General features: G+C 43.0%; 1 protein-coding gene across 2 annotated transcripts in view; it reads left to right on the top strand.

Annotated features, from left to right (window-relative positions):
- Positions 1 to 17435, top strand: part of GLMN (glomulin, FKBP associated protein) — a 102458-nt gene that overhangs the window by 33634 nt on the left and 51389 nt on the right. For both annotated transcript variants that reach the window (XM_089668938.1, XM_089668937.1), the window contains exons 4-5: positions 9928 to 10047; positions 13969 to 14077. In XM_089668938.1, coding sequence (XP_089525064.1) covers positions 9928 to 10047; positions 13969 to 14077 — 229 coding nt within the window. The remainder of the gene's footprint in view (positions 1 to 9927; positions 10048 to 13968; positions 14078 to 17435) is intronic.

Below are 17435 nucleotides of genomic sequence, written 5' to 3'. Positions count from 1 at the left end.
CTTGAGCCCTGTTGTGCCCATTTCTCTTGCAGGCCGTATGGCAGTTTAGACACCACTGGGTTAACACCATGAGCGGTGTCCAGGAAGCTTAGTCCAGATAGACGTGGGTCTGTCTTTGCCAACTCTAGCTCCATGAGGAGGTCACTTAGATCTTGGAACCTGCGATAGTCTTTGTTTCCTATTTTTGGGAAGTTTTGCAGTCTCTTGAATAGAGCGCTCTCTATGGCTTCAGAGCTACCATAGGCTTGCTCAAGTCTTGCCCATGCAGCAACAAGACCTGCGTCTGGGTGGTCAACATGTACTGTTCTCAGTCTTTTAACACAATCTGCAGATTCTGGTCCCAGCCACTTTATGAGCAAATCAAGTTCTTCCTTAGTAGTAAGGTTGAGATCAGCAATAGCAGCCTTGAAGGTTGATCTCCAGGCCCTGTAGCTCTCTGGACAGTCATCAAACCTTGAGAGGCTGGTGTTAATGAGCTCACGGCGAATCATATATCTGGCAAAGTCATTCAAGTCTGATCTCTCACTCTTTGGTGCCAAAGTAACTTGTGGAACCCCTTGGGTGTGAAAGTTCTCTGGTGATGTAGGGTGAGGTTTACCAGGGTAAAATGATGTTGCATGAGCGTTTAACTGTGGTGTAGTCTCTAAGGCTTGTGCTGGCTGTGGCTTGAGCTGCGACTTGTCACTGGAAGTCACCTTGTTGTTGGTAAGAGTTGATGTGGTTTGCTGCATAGATGTACTTGTGTTGTAGATTTGAAGAGGGTTAGGCATATGGAGCCGAGAGGTCTCTGTGTTGAGAGTCAGAACAGTGTTAGTAGGAGGTACAGGAGATGACTCTGTATCTTCGCAAATGTTATGCTTTAATACGTATTCACTGGTGCGTTCAACTGGATCTTCCAGTTCTGCTGGGATAAGGCAGTCTGAATTAGTACTTTGTCCCATTGCTTGTTCAAGGACTTTCAGCCTTGCTAGGGAAGCTGCTTCCTCCCCTTCCATCTGCAGAATCTTTATTTGGGAATCTGCCTCTGCTTGTTGAGAAGCCATTTGTGCTTGGAGAGCTTTGCTTTGAGCTTCCATCTCTGCTTGCTGAGCTATCTTGCATGCTTCTATCTCTGCTTGCTGAGCTTTGCTTTTAGCTTCCATCTCTGCTTGCTGAGCTTTGCTTTTAGCTTCCATCTCTGCTTGCTGAGCTACCTTGCGTGCTTCTATCTCTGCTTGCTGAGCTACCTTGCGTGCTTCTATCTCTGCTTGCTGAGCTATCATCTCCGCTTGTTGCGCTATCTTGCGTGCTTCTACCTCTGCTTCCTTTCTGGTAAAAGAGCTTTGCGCCTTTTTTGATTCAGCATCAGCGCGGGCCTCTATTAGCTTATCGCTTAACGTCGAACTTCTGGAGCGAGAGGATCTAGAAGAAAGTGCAGTGCGCTTGGTTGAGGTGGATCTGTGAGATCTGGTCTCCTGCAGTTGAGTAATGCGGAGTTCTGCTTTAAACTTAGCATTTTGCACTGCAAGATCCCTTTGTTGGTTTAGTGCATCAGTCCTGGTCAGTTCTGCTGAAGAATCCTCTATATTAGAGTCCTGCAAGAAAGCTGAGTATTTTACAGACAGCCGCTGGTAGCGTTCATACGCAGCAGATAGGCGATTTATAGAGTCTCTTAATTCAGCTGGTTGATCATTAAAGTGTGACAAAACTGACATGCATTGTGAAGTTTGGTCCCAGAGGTCTGACAGATTACTGGAGAACTCATCTCTAGTGGCTTCATAGTTTTCCCTGAGTTTCTGTGTCGGTTTTATTGTACGTTTGGGTTTTACGCTCTGTTCGGGAATGTCTGCAGAATCTGCTCCCTGTACGTCTGCTGGTTCAGAGGAATGATGTATCTGCGTTGGTTCGGCCATAAAGGAGTGTTCAGAGCCTTGTCTAGACATTTTTTACTGTTCTGCAAAAATTGGTACTGTCTCTTTAAGAAGACGAACAGCAGCTTAGACAGGTGGGGTAACACAGTTCAATGCAGAGAAACAGTTTTCAACATCCACATGAAGTGCAGTAAGCTTGTGCGACCATGTGCTTTGCAAGATGGCGGATGGCACTGAGCTTGATTGCAGATTAGGCACACACATATACACAGCAGGCTGTAGGGATTCTATGCATCTTTTGACTATTCTGACTCAGATTGTTGTGATAGCGATTTATCCCTTGTGAGACCTCTCTGCCTAGCCTGTATAAGCAGATATAATCACTGTGGGCAATCCTTGTCAGATAGCTGAACCCACCAATACTGTGTTCATCCAGAAGTTGCTTTATTCTGTACATGTAACAACAGGATACAGCAGAATGAATGGTTTCCAGTATTATGCGGTCAAAAGATGATAATTTCTGTAGCGTACTATGCGGAATACATGTGTCTCTGTTACATGTGGTCTGTTAGCTGCATCCATGACACAGGAAGTGCTGAACTCAAGAAGAAGGGAGGAGCTTCATATACAAAGGAACTGTGTCATAGATCTCAGGGAGGCAACATGAAAAACAAAGTGTATACCAAATAAGACCACTGGATGGCAGCATTACTAACTATAGAAATGTCCATAGAAAATGGTACAAAAAATAAACTATATGAATTCTCATGTACATTAACATAAATATTAACTGTGTAACAGCATAGTATTGCCGATGGAATATTTGGATAGTGCACAGATAACTTTTTTCTTCTTATTTAGCCCTTTTACAATTGGAGGCACCATACAAACTTGTATTTTGGCTGCAAGATAGGAGACCAGGACAAGAGCTGGGCACCACATATATGCTGCAATTTTTGTGGGACGGCACTGGAGCCTTTCAGTATACATGCAATTTTCTATTGGTCACCAGTATCAATTGCGCAATATGCAGCTGAAGTTGCATCATAATTTTGAATGGCTTACGTCATTAGATGGGTGAATATATCATGGAAACTAGAGCCAATCAACATTTTTTAGGGTCATTTTCGTTTTCACCACCCCAAAATTATGTAAGATTAGCTAATTTTATGCCCAAAACTTTTTACCTGTTGAACAGTGTAATTAATAATCATTATGTATTTTTAGTTTTGCACTGTATTATAATTTTTTTCAGCACTGCACCATTTTTGTCCATGTCCTTAGTCTGCTTGTCTTCAGCAAACTGTTTGGGGGTTTTCTTGTGCATCATCTTTAGAAGAGGCTTCCTTCTGGGATGACAGCCATGTAGACCAATTTGATGCAGTGTGCGGTGTATATGGTCTGAGCACTGACAGGCCCACCACCCCTTCAACCTCTGCAGCAATGCTGGCAGCACTCATGTGTCTATTTCCCAAAGACAACCTCTGGATATGATGCTGAGCACATGCACTCAACTTCTTTGGTCGACCATAGAGAGGCCTGTTCTTAATGGAACCTGTCCTGTTAAACCACATATGGTCTTGGCCACCATGCTGCAGCTCAGTTTCAGGGTCTTGGCAATCTTCTTATAGCCTAGGCCATCTTTATGTAGAGCAACAATTCTTTTTTTCAGATCCTCAGAGTCTTTTGCCATGAGGTGCCATGTTGAAATTCCAGTGACCAGTATGAGAGAGTGAGAGCAATAACACCAAATTTAACACACCTGCTCCCCATTCACACCTGAGACCTTGTAACACTAACGAGTCACATGACATCGGGGAGGAAAAATGGCTAATTGGGCCCAATGTGGACATTTTCACTTAGGGGTGTACTCACTTTTGTTGCCAGCGGTTTAGACATTAATGGCTGTGTGTTGAGTTATTTTGAGGGGACAGCAAATTTACACTGTTATACAAGCTGTACACTCATTACTGTGCATTGTTGCAAAGTGACATTCCTGCAGTGTTGTCACATGAAAAGTATAATAAAATATTTACAAAAATGTGAGGGGTGTGCTCACTTCTGTGAGATACTGTATGTTACTTCTGTCTCACCTGCTAGCAGTTTTCTTTTGAATATGCAAAAGGCTGCACATGTGCATGCCGCATGCCTTGGGGCGACTCTTGTGGTTACGCAAGATGACCCAAGGCTCCTATCCTGAAAGAAATTCAGGCAAAGATCTTAGTGGTAGCGATGGAGCAATGATGGACATCACTGCCATTGCATAACTGGAGAAGGATGTTTTGGCAGGTAGGCCCGTCTGAAATAATGTGCAAATTTGCTGTTCATACTTGCACATTATGGCAAAAATCCTGGGAAATGGGTGGACCTGAGTTACGCTTTTATTGCAACTGCTCAGTATTTTACAAAAATTATTAAGAAAAAATCGTAAACTAATTAAATATTGGAAGACAAAAATTCCATGAATGTGGGTGCAATATACTGAATGTTGTTTTATAAAGGATTTACCTGCATTAGGGTCTGTGTTTCCCTTTCTCTGATTTTTTTTTTGGGGGGGGGAGAGGGGATTCACCTTCATTCACCACTTATATTATTTTGTTCTATTGATCCCCCAGTTGGGGATAGGGGGCTATATACCTGTGTTCCCACTTCACAGGATGTTTCTGTGGTACACTATTCACTCAAGTTTTTCATTATTTTATTCATTTTTGAGTGTATTTATCACTTGGGATTTATTCATGCTAACGTTATGCACATTTATGTAGTGATTGTTTAATTTATTTATTTATGCATTTATATTTATTAGCGCTACACCATTTTATATTAATTTGTGTTTTCACCTACTGGGTTTAGGATTGGGTGTTAGCAGCTTAGGTGTAGGGATCATCCATTGAAGCGCAGTAGGATCCATTTTGTATTTTTTCCAGTGGATACAGGCAGCAATCATGCAAAGTCATGGTAATTAGTGAAGGGCTGCTTTAACTGACATATGATGGTGCAATTAGACATCAATGACATCTGGTTACGAAATTGTTAATGAGCTGAAACTTCTGCCTCATACACATAAATAATTCTAAACTATACATAAGTACAAGGTTGTATTTAAAACACACAGAGTAAGGCGATATTAAGCTGCTCTTTTCTAAAATAATAAAAATAGAAATCTAACTAATTTTAACGTTGGATATTATTATACAGTACTAACCAAAAGGTCTTTTTGTACTATAATGTAGCTAAAAAATAATCCACAGTTATTGATTTCTGCATTCAAACATAACAAAAGGCTCAGTACGTCTGGTGGAGAGGATCTTGAAGTGAAGCATTGTCAGTGAATTGTATTCATCTGAAGCTTACATTTTATTACTTACGTTTTGTGAAGTCTAGGATCAGCATGTCTCTCTTTTTTTTTTTTATTACTTTATTAAAGTATTTATTACTTCTACAATATAAACAGTTAAGAATCGCAGTTTGTCTCTTTTAACCATAATGATATCTTCACATTTGAACATTGACTTTATTTTTCACATAATTTAGAGACTCGAGAACGCAGTTGAGCTGTAATCCTGTGCTACAGACATATGGACAGATCTGCAGGGCTGTCATTTATCTTCATAGCTGGAGAATCCGATTAACTGTTACATCTGCTATTTCAGTTCCTGTAGTGTGGATGAGATGAAAACACAGGTCTAAATCACAGCACATGAGCACATTTGGGGGGCAAACAGACGCTGTACTGAGATTTAGTTGGTGTTGATGAAAATGCAGCTTGATAAATGTATTCTGTGATTCTTGCTCCAATGCGTTAACCCTTTTTTTCAGGACATTTTCATACAAAATCAGAAACGCTGAAAGGTTATTTCACTGAAACATTACAGTAGGTTAAGCCCCTATTTACAAGAAGAATATATTGGAGGGTGCAGAGTCGGGGTTAAAGGGATAGCTATTTATACCAAAAGATTACCCAAACTGGTTATGTTTGCTTTATTATTTTTTATTTTTATTATTTATTTATTACAAGTATTTATATAGCGCAGACAATTTACACAGCACATTGTACATTCACACCAGTCCCTGCCCTCGAGCTTACAATCTAAAGTCCCTACCACCCATGCATGCATGCACATACTAGGGCCAATTTAGACAGGAGCCAACTAACCTACCAGCAGGTCTTTAAAGTGTGAGCAGAAACTGGAGTACATGGTGGAAGCCAACAGGGAGAACATGCAAAATCACTTAAAGTGTTACTAAACCCACAACAGTAAAATCAGTCTGTATATGCAGTAAAGCATGCTTGTTATACTCACTGTGGGACCTAAGGGGTTAATCCTCTGCATTGTGTAAAAAGGCCCATTGCTCCTGTTTTCTCTGCCCCTCCTCTTGTTCAAATGTCCACCTGGTGAGACAGACTGAACCCGTATGCAAGTGTACATTCCAAACGCACACGTTCCTGCTTAAAAATGGCTATGTATATAAGTGGGTGCTGCAGCAACCGTCGGCTGGAACCGAACAAAATCAACAAGGGAGAATGTCACCAGCACACCGAGGATCACCAACATGCCTGATGAAGGGGTCCTGCGAGACTCTGAAACATTGCCTTACTGTAACTATGGGATCATTTATTAAAGCTTTTGGACCCATATTGGTGATCCTCGGTGTGCTGATGACATTCTCCCAGACTGAACCCGTAGTCACATGCTCAGTTTAGTGTGTATTGCTAGAGAGGTTTTTTTGTTTTATTGGGAGAGTACATGTGATCAGCACTATCCAGACAGAGGCTCAGGGGTTCTGCATCCTCCTAGAGCAGAAAGAAAACTCCTTGTGCAAGCTTTAACCAGTGCTCTGCTGAAGTCACAAGACGACTCTAACTGCTGATGAGAAAAGGTATTTAGCAGTTTATATTTACTAAAATAATTGCATTTCCATGTTCTGTGTACTGTGGGAGACCAGATATAGTGAATACAGGGTCCTGGGTTTAGTAACACTTTAATTTCACCTTTGTGATTGTCTTAATGGAAAGCAGTAAATTTAGACCTGAAGACAAAGCATGAAGTCCTTACTGTTAGGATTATCAGGAACTTTCTATCAAGGGAGGTGAAGGGATCCGTTATATAAGAGTAATTGAATGAGGATTGGATGCCTTGCCAACTAGAATTGCCGCCTTCAGCTATAAGGAACATGACATGAAAAGCTGTGGCAGTCTGTCACTGTAACACACATAGACATAGAGTAATGTACTGTTCACCATACGGTTTAGTAGTTGAGCAGAGCCTACCAATACCAAATTCCTTGTGTTATATTTCACACTGCAGTGAAGATGAATTATTTTGCCTTGCTTATACTTGCCTATGGCTTCATTATTTTGGATTTAAAGGGTCTTTCTGAATGAAGTTCTATGGTCCCATCATACACTGTCATTTTATAATGTTGGAATTGTAACAATACAAACAATAGTTATTTTTGAAAATCCAAATGTAAGCTGAACAGAAAAATCTCCTTTCATGTTGTGAGCACTGACTGTCTGCTGGCCATCGCTTTCCACAACTTCCTGAACTCCCAGCATGCTTTGCAGCTTCTCCTTTGCTGTTTACTGTCTATGGACTATGTATCTCAAGGTACCGTCCTGCCAGCAAACAGTGATTCCTGTACTGACTCCGCCTCCTGAGACTCCTCCTCTCAGCACTTCTGTAGTTCAGAAGGCAGGCTCGTTGAAATGTGTGACACAGCAGTGCGCCCTCTTAGGAAGCGGCTTCCTATGGTGGTGCACAGGGAAGAGGAGGAGCCATGTGTGCCAGTGGGACCGCAGAAGAGAGGGTTCGGAGCTGCTCTGCGTAATTCCATTGCACAGAGCAGGTATAACATGTTTATTATTTAAAAAATATATATCTTAGTATTTACATACTCTGTATTAAAGCGGAACTGCACTGCATCTGAGCACCACAAACCAAAAGCGCTATTTAATTTATTTTTAATATTCAAAGCAAACCCATCCATGCTTGTCTCCATGCTTTTATTTTGCTGAGAAATCACTTTGAAAAACACCCCCATAGCATTTCTGGACCTGACCATCTTGAGTAAGGGCAGATGATTAATGTAGTATTTACTTCCTGGAATCCATCTTCACTTAGCTCAGGCAGGAGGGTGTGCTTAGCTGAGAAAACCCCTCCTCTCCTCCTGAAGACTCCTGGGATATATGACATCTTTTGTCTAGGCATGTAAGCCAGGAAGTAACTAAATAAATGTAAAAAACAGTTTATCTGCTTTCCGTCTGCCCTATAGCAGAAATACGGTTACAGGGCGGCACGAGTGCACAAGATCACATATATATATATACGTGATTTTGCATTTCCGGGCAGGGGGGCGTGCGAAAGCCACGCGTGTGCCCTACCCTCTCTGCCATTCTCGTGCACGGCTTTCAATCACCGGGTCTCGACTGGTGATTACTTGCCGGTGCCCAGTGATATCTGATGGGGGGAGAACTGTTTTGTTTACTAACAGTTCTCCTCCCTGTCAGCTCAGGCACACTGCTCTGGATGGCCATCCAAAGCAGTGTGCTTACAGTGAAGCACACTGACACGGCCCCTACGTAAAACACTCTCAGCATACAGTTAACCCTTTGATCGCCCCTCATGTTAACCCCTTCCTGCCCAGTGCCATTAGTAAAGTGTGAGTGTTTTTTTCAGCACTGATCCACTGTATTGGTGTCACTGGGGATGTCAGTGACACCAAGTCAGTTCCCGCCAGTGTCAGAATGCCCGCCGCAGTCCCGCTATCTCTACCACCCTATATCTCTATGCTAAAACTTTCACGTAAACCAATTAATTTACACATAGTGGGATTTTTTTTTTAGCAAAGACATGTAGCAGAATACATTTTGGCCTAAATTTATGATGAAATGTAATTTTTTAAATTTTTTGGACATGTTTAATAGTAAAAAGTCAAAAATATTGTTTTTTTTTCAAAATTATCGGTCTTTTTTTTTTTTTTAAACGCAAAAAATAAAAAATGCCCAGGCGATCAAATGCCATCAAAAGAAAGCTCAATTCCTGAGAAAAAGGGCTGTAAATTGCATTGTTGCATGACCGTGCAATTGTCAGTTAAAGTAACGCAGTGCCGTAACGCAAAAAATGGCCTGGTCAGGAAGGGGGGTAAATCCTCTTGAGGGCAAGTGGTTAACACAAGTAAATATGATATACTTTCCTACCTATTTACTAATGGTTGCAGCATAAGGGTTCAAAATGGTCAATATTGATTGAGAGAGTGAAGTTCCACATTAAGGGAACGCCCAACTACCTGTTCTACACCCCTCTATCCCTAAACACTTACCTGGCTTTATGTCACTACTTACTCCCGTGCTGTCTCCAGCTGCAGCACTGCTACGTTCGCTTCATGCTTTTACTGGAAAAACTGAGTGCAGTAGAGCTATAGGCTCCTACTGCCATCAGTCATACTGCTGTGTGGAGAGAGCAGGGGCGTAACTTATCAGCCCTGTGTGTTATTATGGACACACACAGCTCAGTACGCAATGGGATCTCTCATGCATGGGTGCCTCCCTAGCTCCTGGCTAGCTACACTAGGCACTTGAAGGTGGAGCCAACTGTGGCAGCAGGGACTGCCAGAAAAGGAGGAAAGCGACCTTTCTTTGTAATATCGTTGCACAGAGCAGGTAAGTATAACCTCTTTTTTACTTTTATTTAAATTGTCCTCAGTATCACTTTAAATATTGACTATAGATATGCTCTAATAAAATTAATTAATTTACTTTTATGTAAGATTTTTTTTTAAGCTTTGTGGATACATTTAAGTTATTGTTTTAGAGATTATCAAAACAAAAAAATTGTTTAATGTGGATGAGGTGTGTATATATTATGGGTAGACTTCTGCTTCTGCTGCAGTACTCATGTAATCATGGCATATCTCCTAGCTGAGATCCAAGATGAGATTGTTGTACATGTTAGAGGAGGTTTGTCCATTATATCCGTAAACCTTTACCTGCTTTGGTCAGAATACTCTAATCCAAGGAGGGAATGCATTTTCTTCTTCAGTCATGCAATATGGAGTGATATTTTTGTTTCTGCAGGCCTTCATCAGAAATACAGGGTGGAATCTCATTGGACCCATAACAAAGTGCATGCTCACTAATGAACCTGTTGGTGACAAAGAGAAAACCTGTTTACAGATGATTAATGACCTGATACAGGTAAGACCATTTGCTTTCAGGTGTATGGGTGAAATTCCACTGTCAGGTATTAGGTGCAGTCGGTTTGCTGTCTGTTCAACAGATGACAAGCTGAAGCTACAGTGGAACCAAAGTCTATGGTGACTGTAAGGCCTCAATCACTCGGAGCCAGTGGCGGACTGACAACTCATGGGGCCCCCGGGCAATTGGGGATCATGGGGCCACTGTGTCCTTGCCCAAACTCAAAAAAGCCTATGAAAAAGGTACCAGAGGCATCTCATGGGGCCCTCTACTGACCCTGGGCCCTCGGGCAGTGCCCGAGTTTCCAATTGGTCAGTCCGCCCCTGCTCGGAGCATATCAATGCATACCCTTGTGCGATGCTGAGTTTACCCGAACGGTGACTCACAAGTGTTCTATGGATTCCTGTGCAGGCTGTCCCACTGATGCCAATTGGGATGCAGCAACTGCACGAACACAGCCACTGTTCCCAATTTGAATCCGTATGGGTTTATGGCCAAAAACGCACGCTGTGTGAGTTTAGGGACCTGAACCCACATGGATGTCAAATTGGGAGCAGCGGCTGTGTTCATGCAGCCACTGCATCCCAATTGGCATCATTGGGATTCCCTGCACAGGGGTGCACAGCATCCTCATGTAGGTAGATATGCCTTCTCCTGGGCATACTCATTGAAATGCCACATGTGAACGAGGCCAAAGTGTTTTTACACAGTCATTAGGTTTGCTGCTTATTAAAAAGAAACTCCGCCCCCTATCCATGAAAAATTCCCATTATTCCACTTACCTTTAGGGCTGGTTCACACTGCCGTGATTTTAGGTGCAATTTGGGAATTGAAATCGGATCTAATGAATGTGAATATGAGTGTCTTAACATACGCGATTTGCTGCAGCGCAATTTCAAAAGTAGTTCTTGTATTACGGTACTTATTCTGCAGCTTATTGCGATTTCACATTAGACTACAATAGAAATTGCACTGGAAAATGCAAGAAATCGTTTGGAAATATCAAATCAAATCACGGTGAAATCGCAAACAAAATGCACAATTTTAAATCGCATCCAGTGCGAACTAAGCCTTAATGCTCCTTTATTCAGAAAAAAACATACTCACAATCCCAGATAATTGGCTTTGGCCTTTTCAACCCTTCTGCTCTCCCACTGCACACAACGTCCCATACTGCCATCTTGAATGGCCTCTACCATCTTGAATCTCCCATGATTAGGAGTTGGCTGTCTCTTTCTTAGCCCCCTGGGATGTGTAATGCGAATATCCGAGGAGGCTGCGAGCAGTTGACCATAAGTTATACTTGCCTTTGCTAGGGATCCAGAAATGGGGCTGCTCTATCAAAAAAGAGATAAAGAAAGGTAGTTCCTATAAATAAAAAAAGACAGATGCTGTCTGCAGTTGTGTAAGTGGGAATTGGGGGTGCGGACAGATGAGAGGAAGTTGTTTTCATGAGTGAAGGTCCCCTTTAATATATTAATGAGTTACCATTAGATCTATTTACCCATAATGTATAGATATAATGTACAGATATCTTTGGTCATAAGCAATAAGTACCTGCACTCTGGAAAAATCTGAAATTTTAAATGAACCTGCCAGTTATTAAAAATAAAAGACTTGCTTATGGGCCTTAACCTTTAGTTGCCAGAAAGACCTCTTTCTGTATACTTTTGATCTCATTTTCAGTTTGTTATCAAGGCCCTGTCTCCCCTCATTAGTGTTTAGATTGCCCTTCTTTGCTCAGATTTGCCCACCAGCTGTTTTCCTGTTTGATGAGAATATGCCCTATTGGCCAGTGAGATCCTATGTTTATATTAAGGGGTTTGGCAGGAGAATACTCCAGAGACAACCCCTTAAAGAGTTACTAACTCACAACAGTAAAATCAGTCTGTATATGCAGTAAAGCATGCTTGTTATACTTGCTGTGGAACCTAAGGGGTTAATCCTCTCCATTGTGTAAAAACACAGTTTGATCCTCACTTCTCTGATCCTCCCCTACTTCCATTGTCCCCCTCTTATCTCCTGATAAGATATTTTGTGTGGAGGCATTCCACACATGCTCAGTTTGGAGTGTATTGCTAGAGAGTTTTTTTTTTCTTGGGAGAGTGCATGTGATCAGCACAGGGCTAATCAGCGCTGTCCAGAGAGAGGGTCAGGGGTCCTGCATCCTCCTAGAGGAGAATGAAAACTCCTCCTACAAGCTTTAACCAGTGCTGTGCTGGACACTTTATATTTATTAAAATAATTGCACTTCCATGTTCTGTGTACTGTGGGAGACCAGATATAGTGGATGCAGGGTCCTGGGTTTAGTATCACTTTAATTTCCTAATGGAACCATGATCAGAGGTTTGTGCAGAAGAATTGTATTAATAAAGATAATAGTAGACATACACAAAAACAAAATGGTGCAAAGGCCTAGTGCATTACCAGATAAAAATGTATTGGAAAAGTAATGAGCGCATATTCACTCTAGCTAAAGGCTAAAACCGCAATATAGAGCAGCCCCCATGATGTTCTGAAGAAGAAGGTCTGTCCCTTGAAACACATTAGCTAGCGAGTCTTAGTGAAGCTAGGGTTGTGGTGATACGTAACCCTATGAAGGCTACCCTGCCACCTGGGTCAGGTCTATGTTGCTGATTTAGCCTTTGGCTATTGTGAGCATGCACACATTACTTTTCTTTTTCCTAGAAACTGTTTTCTGGTAGTGACCAGACCTTTGCACCTTTTTGTTTTTGTGTATGTCTGTTTTCAGGATTTCCCAGTCTGTAGAGGGCAGCTTTGGCGCAGCTTCCCAGTCTGAGACAAGAATTGATACTTGAATGACCTATACTACAGTCCTTCTGGTTCTCACCAAGTTCCTTGGTGCTACAATGTCATTTGGAAATACATCTATGTTCAGATATCATAGTAGACATCTTGGGGTTTATTTACTAAAGCTGGAGAGTCCAAAATCAGACTCCCTTCTGCATAGAAACCAATCAGCTTCTAACCTCAGCTTGTTCAATGAAGCTTTGGCAATGAAACCTGGAAGCTGATTGGTTTCTATGCAGAAGTGAGTCTGATTTTGCACTCTCCAGCTTTAGTAAATAAACCCCCTTGTGACGTCTCATTGGACAAATTAAAATGGCTGACAGGTTTGATTTAACAGCAAGTAATAATTGCATTACCCTCATAGGGTACAACCGAATTATGTAAGCACCCTTGGCAGTGCTGGGACAAGGCCCTTTAACATTGAATACAAAAAAGGCCATAGTGAGCCCTCCTCCATGAGCTGTGAACGTCTTTGCAGGATAAGTTGCAGGTCCCATCCTTTATGTGCCCCACCTGCTGATGCATCCAAGGTAGCTGCCTATTTCTTGACCCGGCCATGATCTTTGGCTTTTCAGCTTGCAAGTGGATAGCTGTATCTGCTTAGTACCAAGTGACTTTGGAATGATCTGGTTGATTGGGAAAGTTCAGTCAGATGGATACAAAACTATATGAGTATCTTTTATTCAAGACCTGTCAGGCAACTAACTGTCATGCTTTGCTGGGCTTTTTTTTTTGCCTTCCTCTGGATCAACTGTGGGTGTAGGATTATAATTTTAGTTTTTTGTTTTTTTAATGGATGAACTGGATGGACTTTTGTCTTTTTTTTCAGCCAGACTAATTATGTAACTAACAGGGCATGGTATCTGCCTTTTCCTGCAAGTTAAAGAACAAAAGGTGCTGCGTGGGTCATCAGTCACCCACGAGGGTTGTTAAGCTATATCAATGTTTTTTGTATAACTGTGACTATGACATTCCTTACACTGCCCTCTTACAACCTGCAGGAGCTGCATCATGCCATCCATGCTCTCAAACAATTCAGACTAAGTAAAGGTAAATCTTCCATCAATGCAGGAAAAGTCATAATTGAATGTACGTACTCTTATTTTGCAGTTGTGCAATCCAAAGGAGATCTTGCTGGGAATTCTTGAACAGGTTGATGAAGCAACAGGAGATCTTATATCTCGAATTATTTTGGCACTGCTTCAGCCTCTGCAGACAGGTAATATCAGTAATCATTGCACAAGCAAGTATGATTGGCTTACATGGCATTGTTTTCCCAATATACCATGGAAGGAATTTATTAGAACTCGAGCAGCCAGTATCTGTAGCAGTGATGCGTGACAACTAATCATCATCTATCTTCAGCTTGTTCACTTAAAGGATAAAGTCACGTTTTAGACAAAAATAATAAATGCACTTTTTTTTTGTAGGTAAAAGAATGTGCATTTATTATTTTTGTCAACAGGAGCCTGGAAAGCATTGCACCAGTGTTCAGTGGATCGCTGGTGCCATGCAGGTCTCCTGCAGATCTGTCAGAATATCTGCTTGCTGTACTGTGGCAGCACCCAGATATTGCAGAGTTCCCCTTTAAATTTTAACATTTCGACCAGTATCTGCTTGAAAAGCAAGGTTTTCAGCTCGCTTTTCCCCTCCCTTTTTTTCTGTAAAGTAATGTGTACCAGGCTGTAGCTAGCACCCTTATCTGTAGCTGGAATTCAAGGCTATATTTTGCAGAGTTTAGAAAGTTTTTTGAATGTATAGAAAGGTAAAGAGGAAAAATATGCATTGTGATGTAATCATTGGTATATACGCTTGTAAGAAGTGGATACAACTCACTCGGCTTTGCAGGCATGAGCCCGGCTGGGTCAAACAGCGCTGTTTTTAATAAATCACTTGTTTTCCTCAAGGTCCGTGTCCGGAGTTTCATGGTTTTCCAAAATTGCTACTGTAGTATGGGATGTATGGCAAGCAGATATTCTGACAGGAAGCTTTATTGAACTACCATAGCACTCCAAAGCAGCGTGGTAGTTCATTGAAAACTATAAGCCCACAGCCGCTAAGGCTGTCGGGGCTTGCAGTTCATTCATACACGGAAGGCCATGAAGGAATGATGCAGCTGTGTGGGTGGAGCCCTGCACGGCCGCACTGTTTTCAAATTTGATAGATAATATGGGGAAACTTCTCCCAGTATTATCTGTCAGAGGGAGGGGGGCGGTGGTCAGTGGCTACGGCTGCGGCTATGAGAACATGTTCCCAAAGGTGAACTTATCCTTTAAGCCTTGAAAATAAAAGGTAGAAGTTGGTTGGTTTTCATGCACAGCCACTTCAGATTCTGGCTGCTCTAGTTTGATAATTTCCCCTAAATGTGTTTAAAAAGAATATTTATCAAGCTGAAATGTATCAGTTAATGATTATTCGCATTACAAAATTATATATTATAATAGTTCAACTGTTTTAATTTTAAACCCCCAAGATCAGCTTTTCTCAACCTCTTTCAATCATGGCATCCTTTAAAAAAAGCAGAGAAATGCTGGAGTCTGGCTACAATCGTCTTGGACTTTATTAATTTAAAATCATCAGCATACGCTGATAACAAAACTGCTAACGTGTTTCGGCTTTGCAGCCTTAATCAGAGCGATCTTGTCTTCACAAACATACCTCTATGACATACTGGTGGACCACACAGGAAGCAGACCATGCTGCCAATGTCCATCACAGCTGTGCTAACCTGCATGCACTCAGTATGCGAGGCACCCAATTCCCAAAAGAGACAAAAATTACAAAATACAAACAATTACTTGGGGCGTGGCTTGGCGCCGAGCGGAATGGCCGCTTAATGTAGAAGCTCCCGCCGGCCGGATCGGACTGCCATACAGCGTGGTCGGGAGGGGTAAGACAGACCCCTCACATCATGGGGAAACACGACCGGATCGCGGTCCCCAAGGGGCCCCAAGCCAGCAGGGAGACACATTAAGGAGCTCTTTAGCTCCCAGGCACAGAGAGCAGGGCCGCAGCCACCTCCCTCTCTCTCTCAATCCCCCTCTCCCCCTCCCTCTGCAGCCTCAGCCTCTGACACAGGCTGCTCTTCCTGCATGGCTATGCAGGCTGGAAGTGACACAGTGCCACAGCATGATCTCTCTCCTGCCACACAGTCCTTGTCCCTAAAAGACTTACATGCTGTGGCCTCTGATATAAAGGCCTCTCTGGCCACTACCCTGACCACTGCCCTACATGATTTAAGGGAAGACATTTGCGCAATGGGCTCAAGACTGGCTCAGGTAGAAACGGTCTCCAGTAGCAACAAGAATGCTATACTCCACTTACAGCGACAGTCAGGGGTCCACACTGCGACTATCAGAGAGTTCTACAGGCATAGTGAAGACTTAGATAACCGTGGCCGTAGACATAACATTAGACTCCGTGGTGTACCAGAATCCGTGGAAAACCCTGATATACCTAAGGCTGTGACAACCATCTTTAACGACCTTCTGGGTCGCCCGCCGGCGACCCCAATTGAGATCGAGCGTGCACACAGAGCAAGTCGGCCCAGGGGGAGCGATGTGGATCCACCCAGAGATATCATTTGCTGCATTGTTAACTTCCCGCTCAAGGAAGATATACTTCGATGCGCTAGGATCACAAGGCATCTGTCATACGAAGGAGCGGATATACAACTGTACCAGGATTTATCCAGCATGACCCTACAACAAAGGCGAGCTTTGAGGCCACTACTAGAGTCGCTCCGTTCCCATAATATTATATATAGATGGAGATTTCCGTTTTGCCTTTCAGCTCGGGTTGGTGGCCACACATATGATTTGCGAATTCCTGAAGATCTACCATCCTTTTGCTCGTCACTGAATATCCCATTGATTGACCTGCCTGACTGGCAGGGGTCTCTGAGAGGGCTTCCGACCCTGACCCCAGATGCAGCAGATGGTGCAATGGACTGGCAGGGCCATTCCCTTCGTAGAAGACGGACTGTCCCTTCGACTCCTCCAAGACCTCCCATTGGAGGCGCGGTGGCCGCTTCTAGCCCATCGGCCTCCCCCGCGCACAGAAAGCAACGGCACGAGCCTTAAATGGCTCCCGCTCCCCTTTCATCGGGCCACTTCTGTGTAATTTTTTTCAGCTGCCTGTGGTTAATTATATTTTTTCTGTTGTTCCCATGGCCTTCCCTAAGGAGCCCCGAATGCCTCCTCTCTCACAACCTGTTTTGCGCTGGACTCCCTTCCCAGTTGACACGTCATTTGCTAGCTTTTTGGGGAATCTACGCCTCTGGACTCTGACCAGCACCCACTAAAGGAAAGACGCCCTGGGGGTGTCTCCACTGTACCCCTGCCTCATTGGTTCCAAGACCTGCTGCGAGTGATAGTCGGCTGCTCCGGTGTGGATTTCTTGACCCCCGGCTCGCTCTCTACTGCTGAGATTTGGCTCCCCGGATCCCCCAGCTGAAGTTCTGTCCCCTCCTCATCTGGAATCCGCCCAGTGAAATGGTCGCTCACGTATCTGCCTTAGTGGTCAGCTTTCGGATCGTCCGCCCACCTTTTGCTGCATCCTCCTCGTACCCAAGGGAA

Source organism: Staurois parvus, unplaced genomic scaffold (assembly GCF_062004578.1).
Source record: "Staurois parvus isolate SC_StPar_1 unplaced genomic scaffold, SC_StPar_1.0 ptg000066l, whole genome shotgun sequence".
In the NCBI taxonomy this organism is placed as follows: Eukaryota; Metazoa; Chordata; class Amphibia; order Anura; family Ranidae; genus Staurois; species Staurois parvus.
This window is presented reverse-complemented; position numbering and strand designations above follow the sequence as displayed.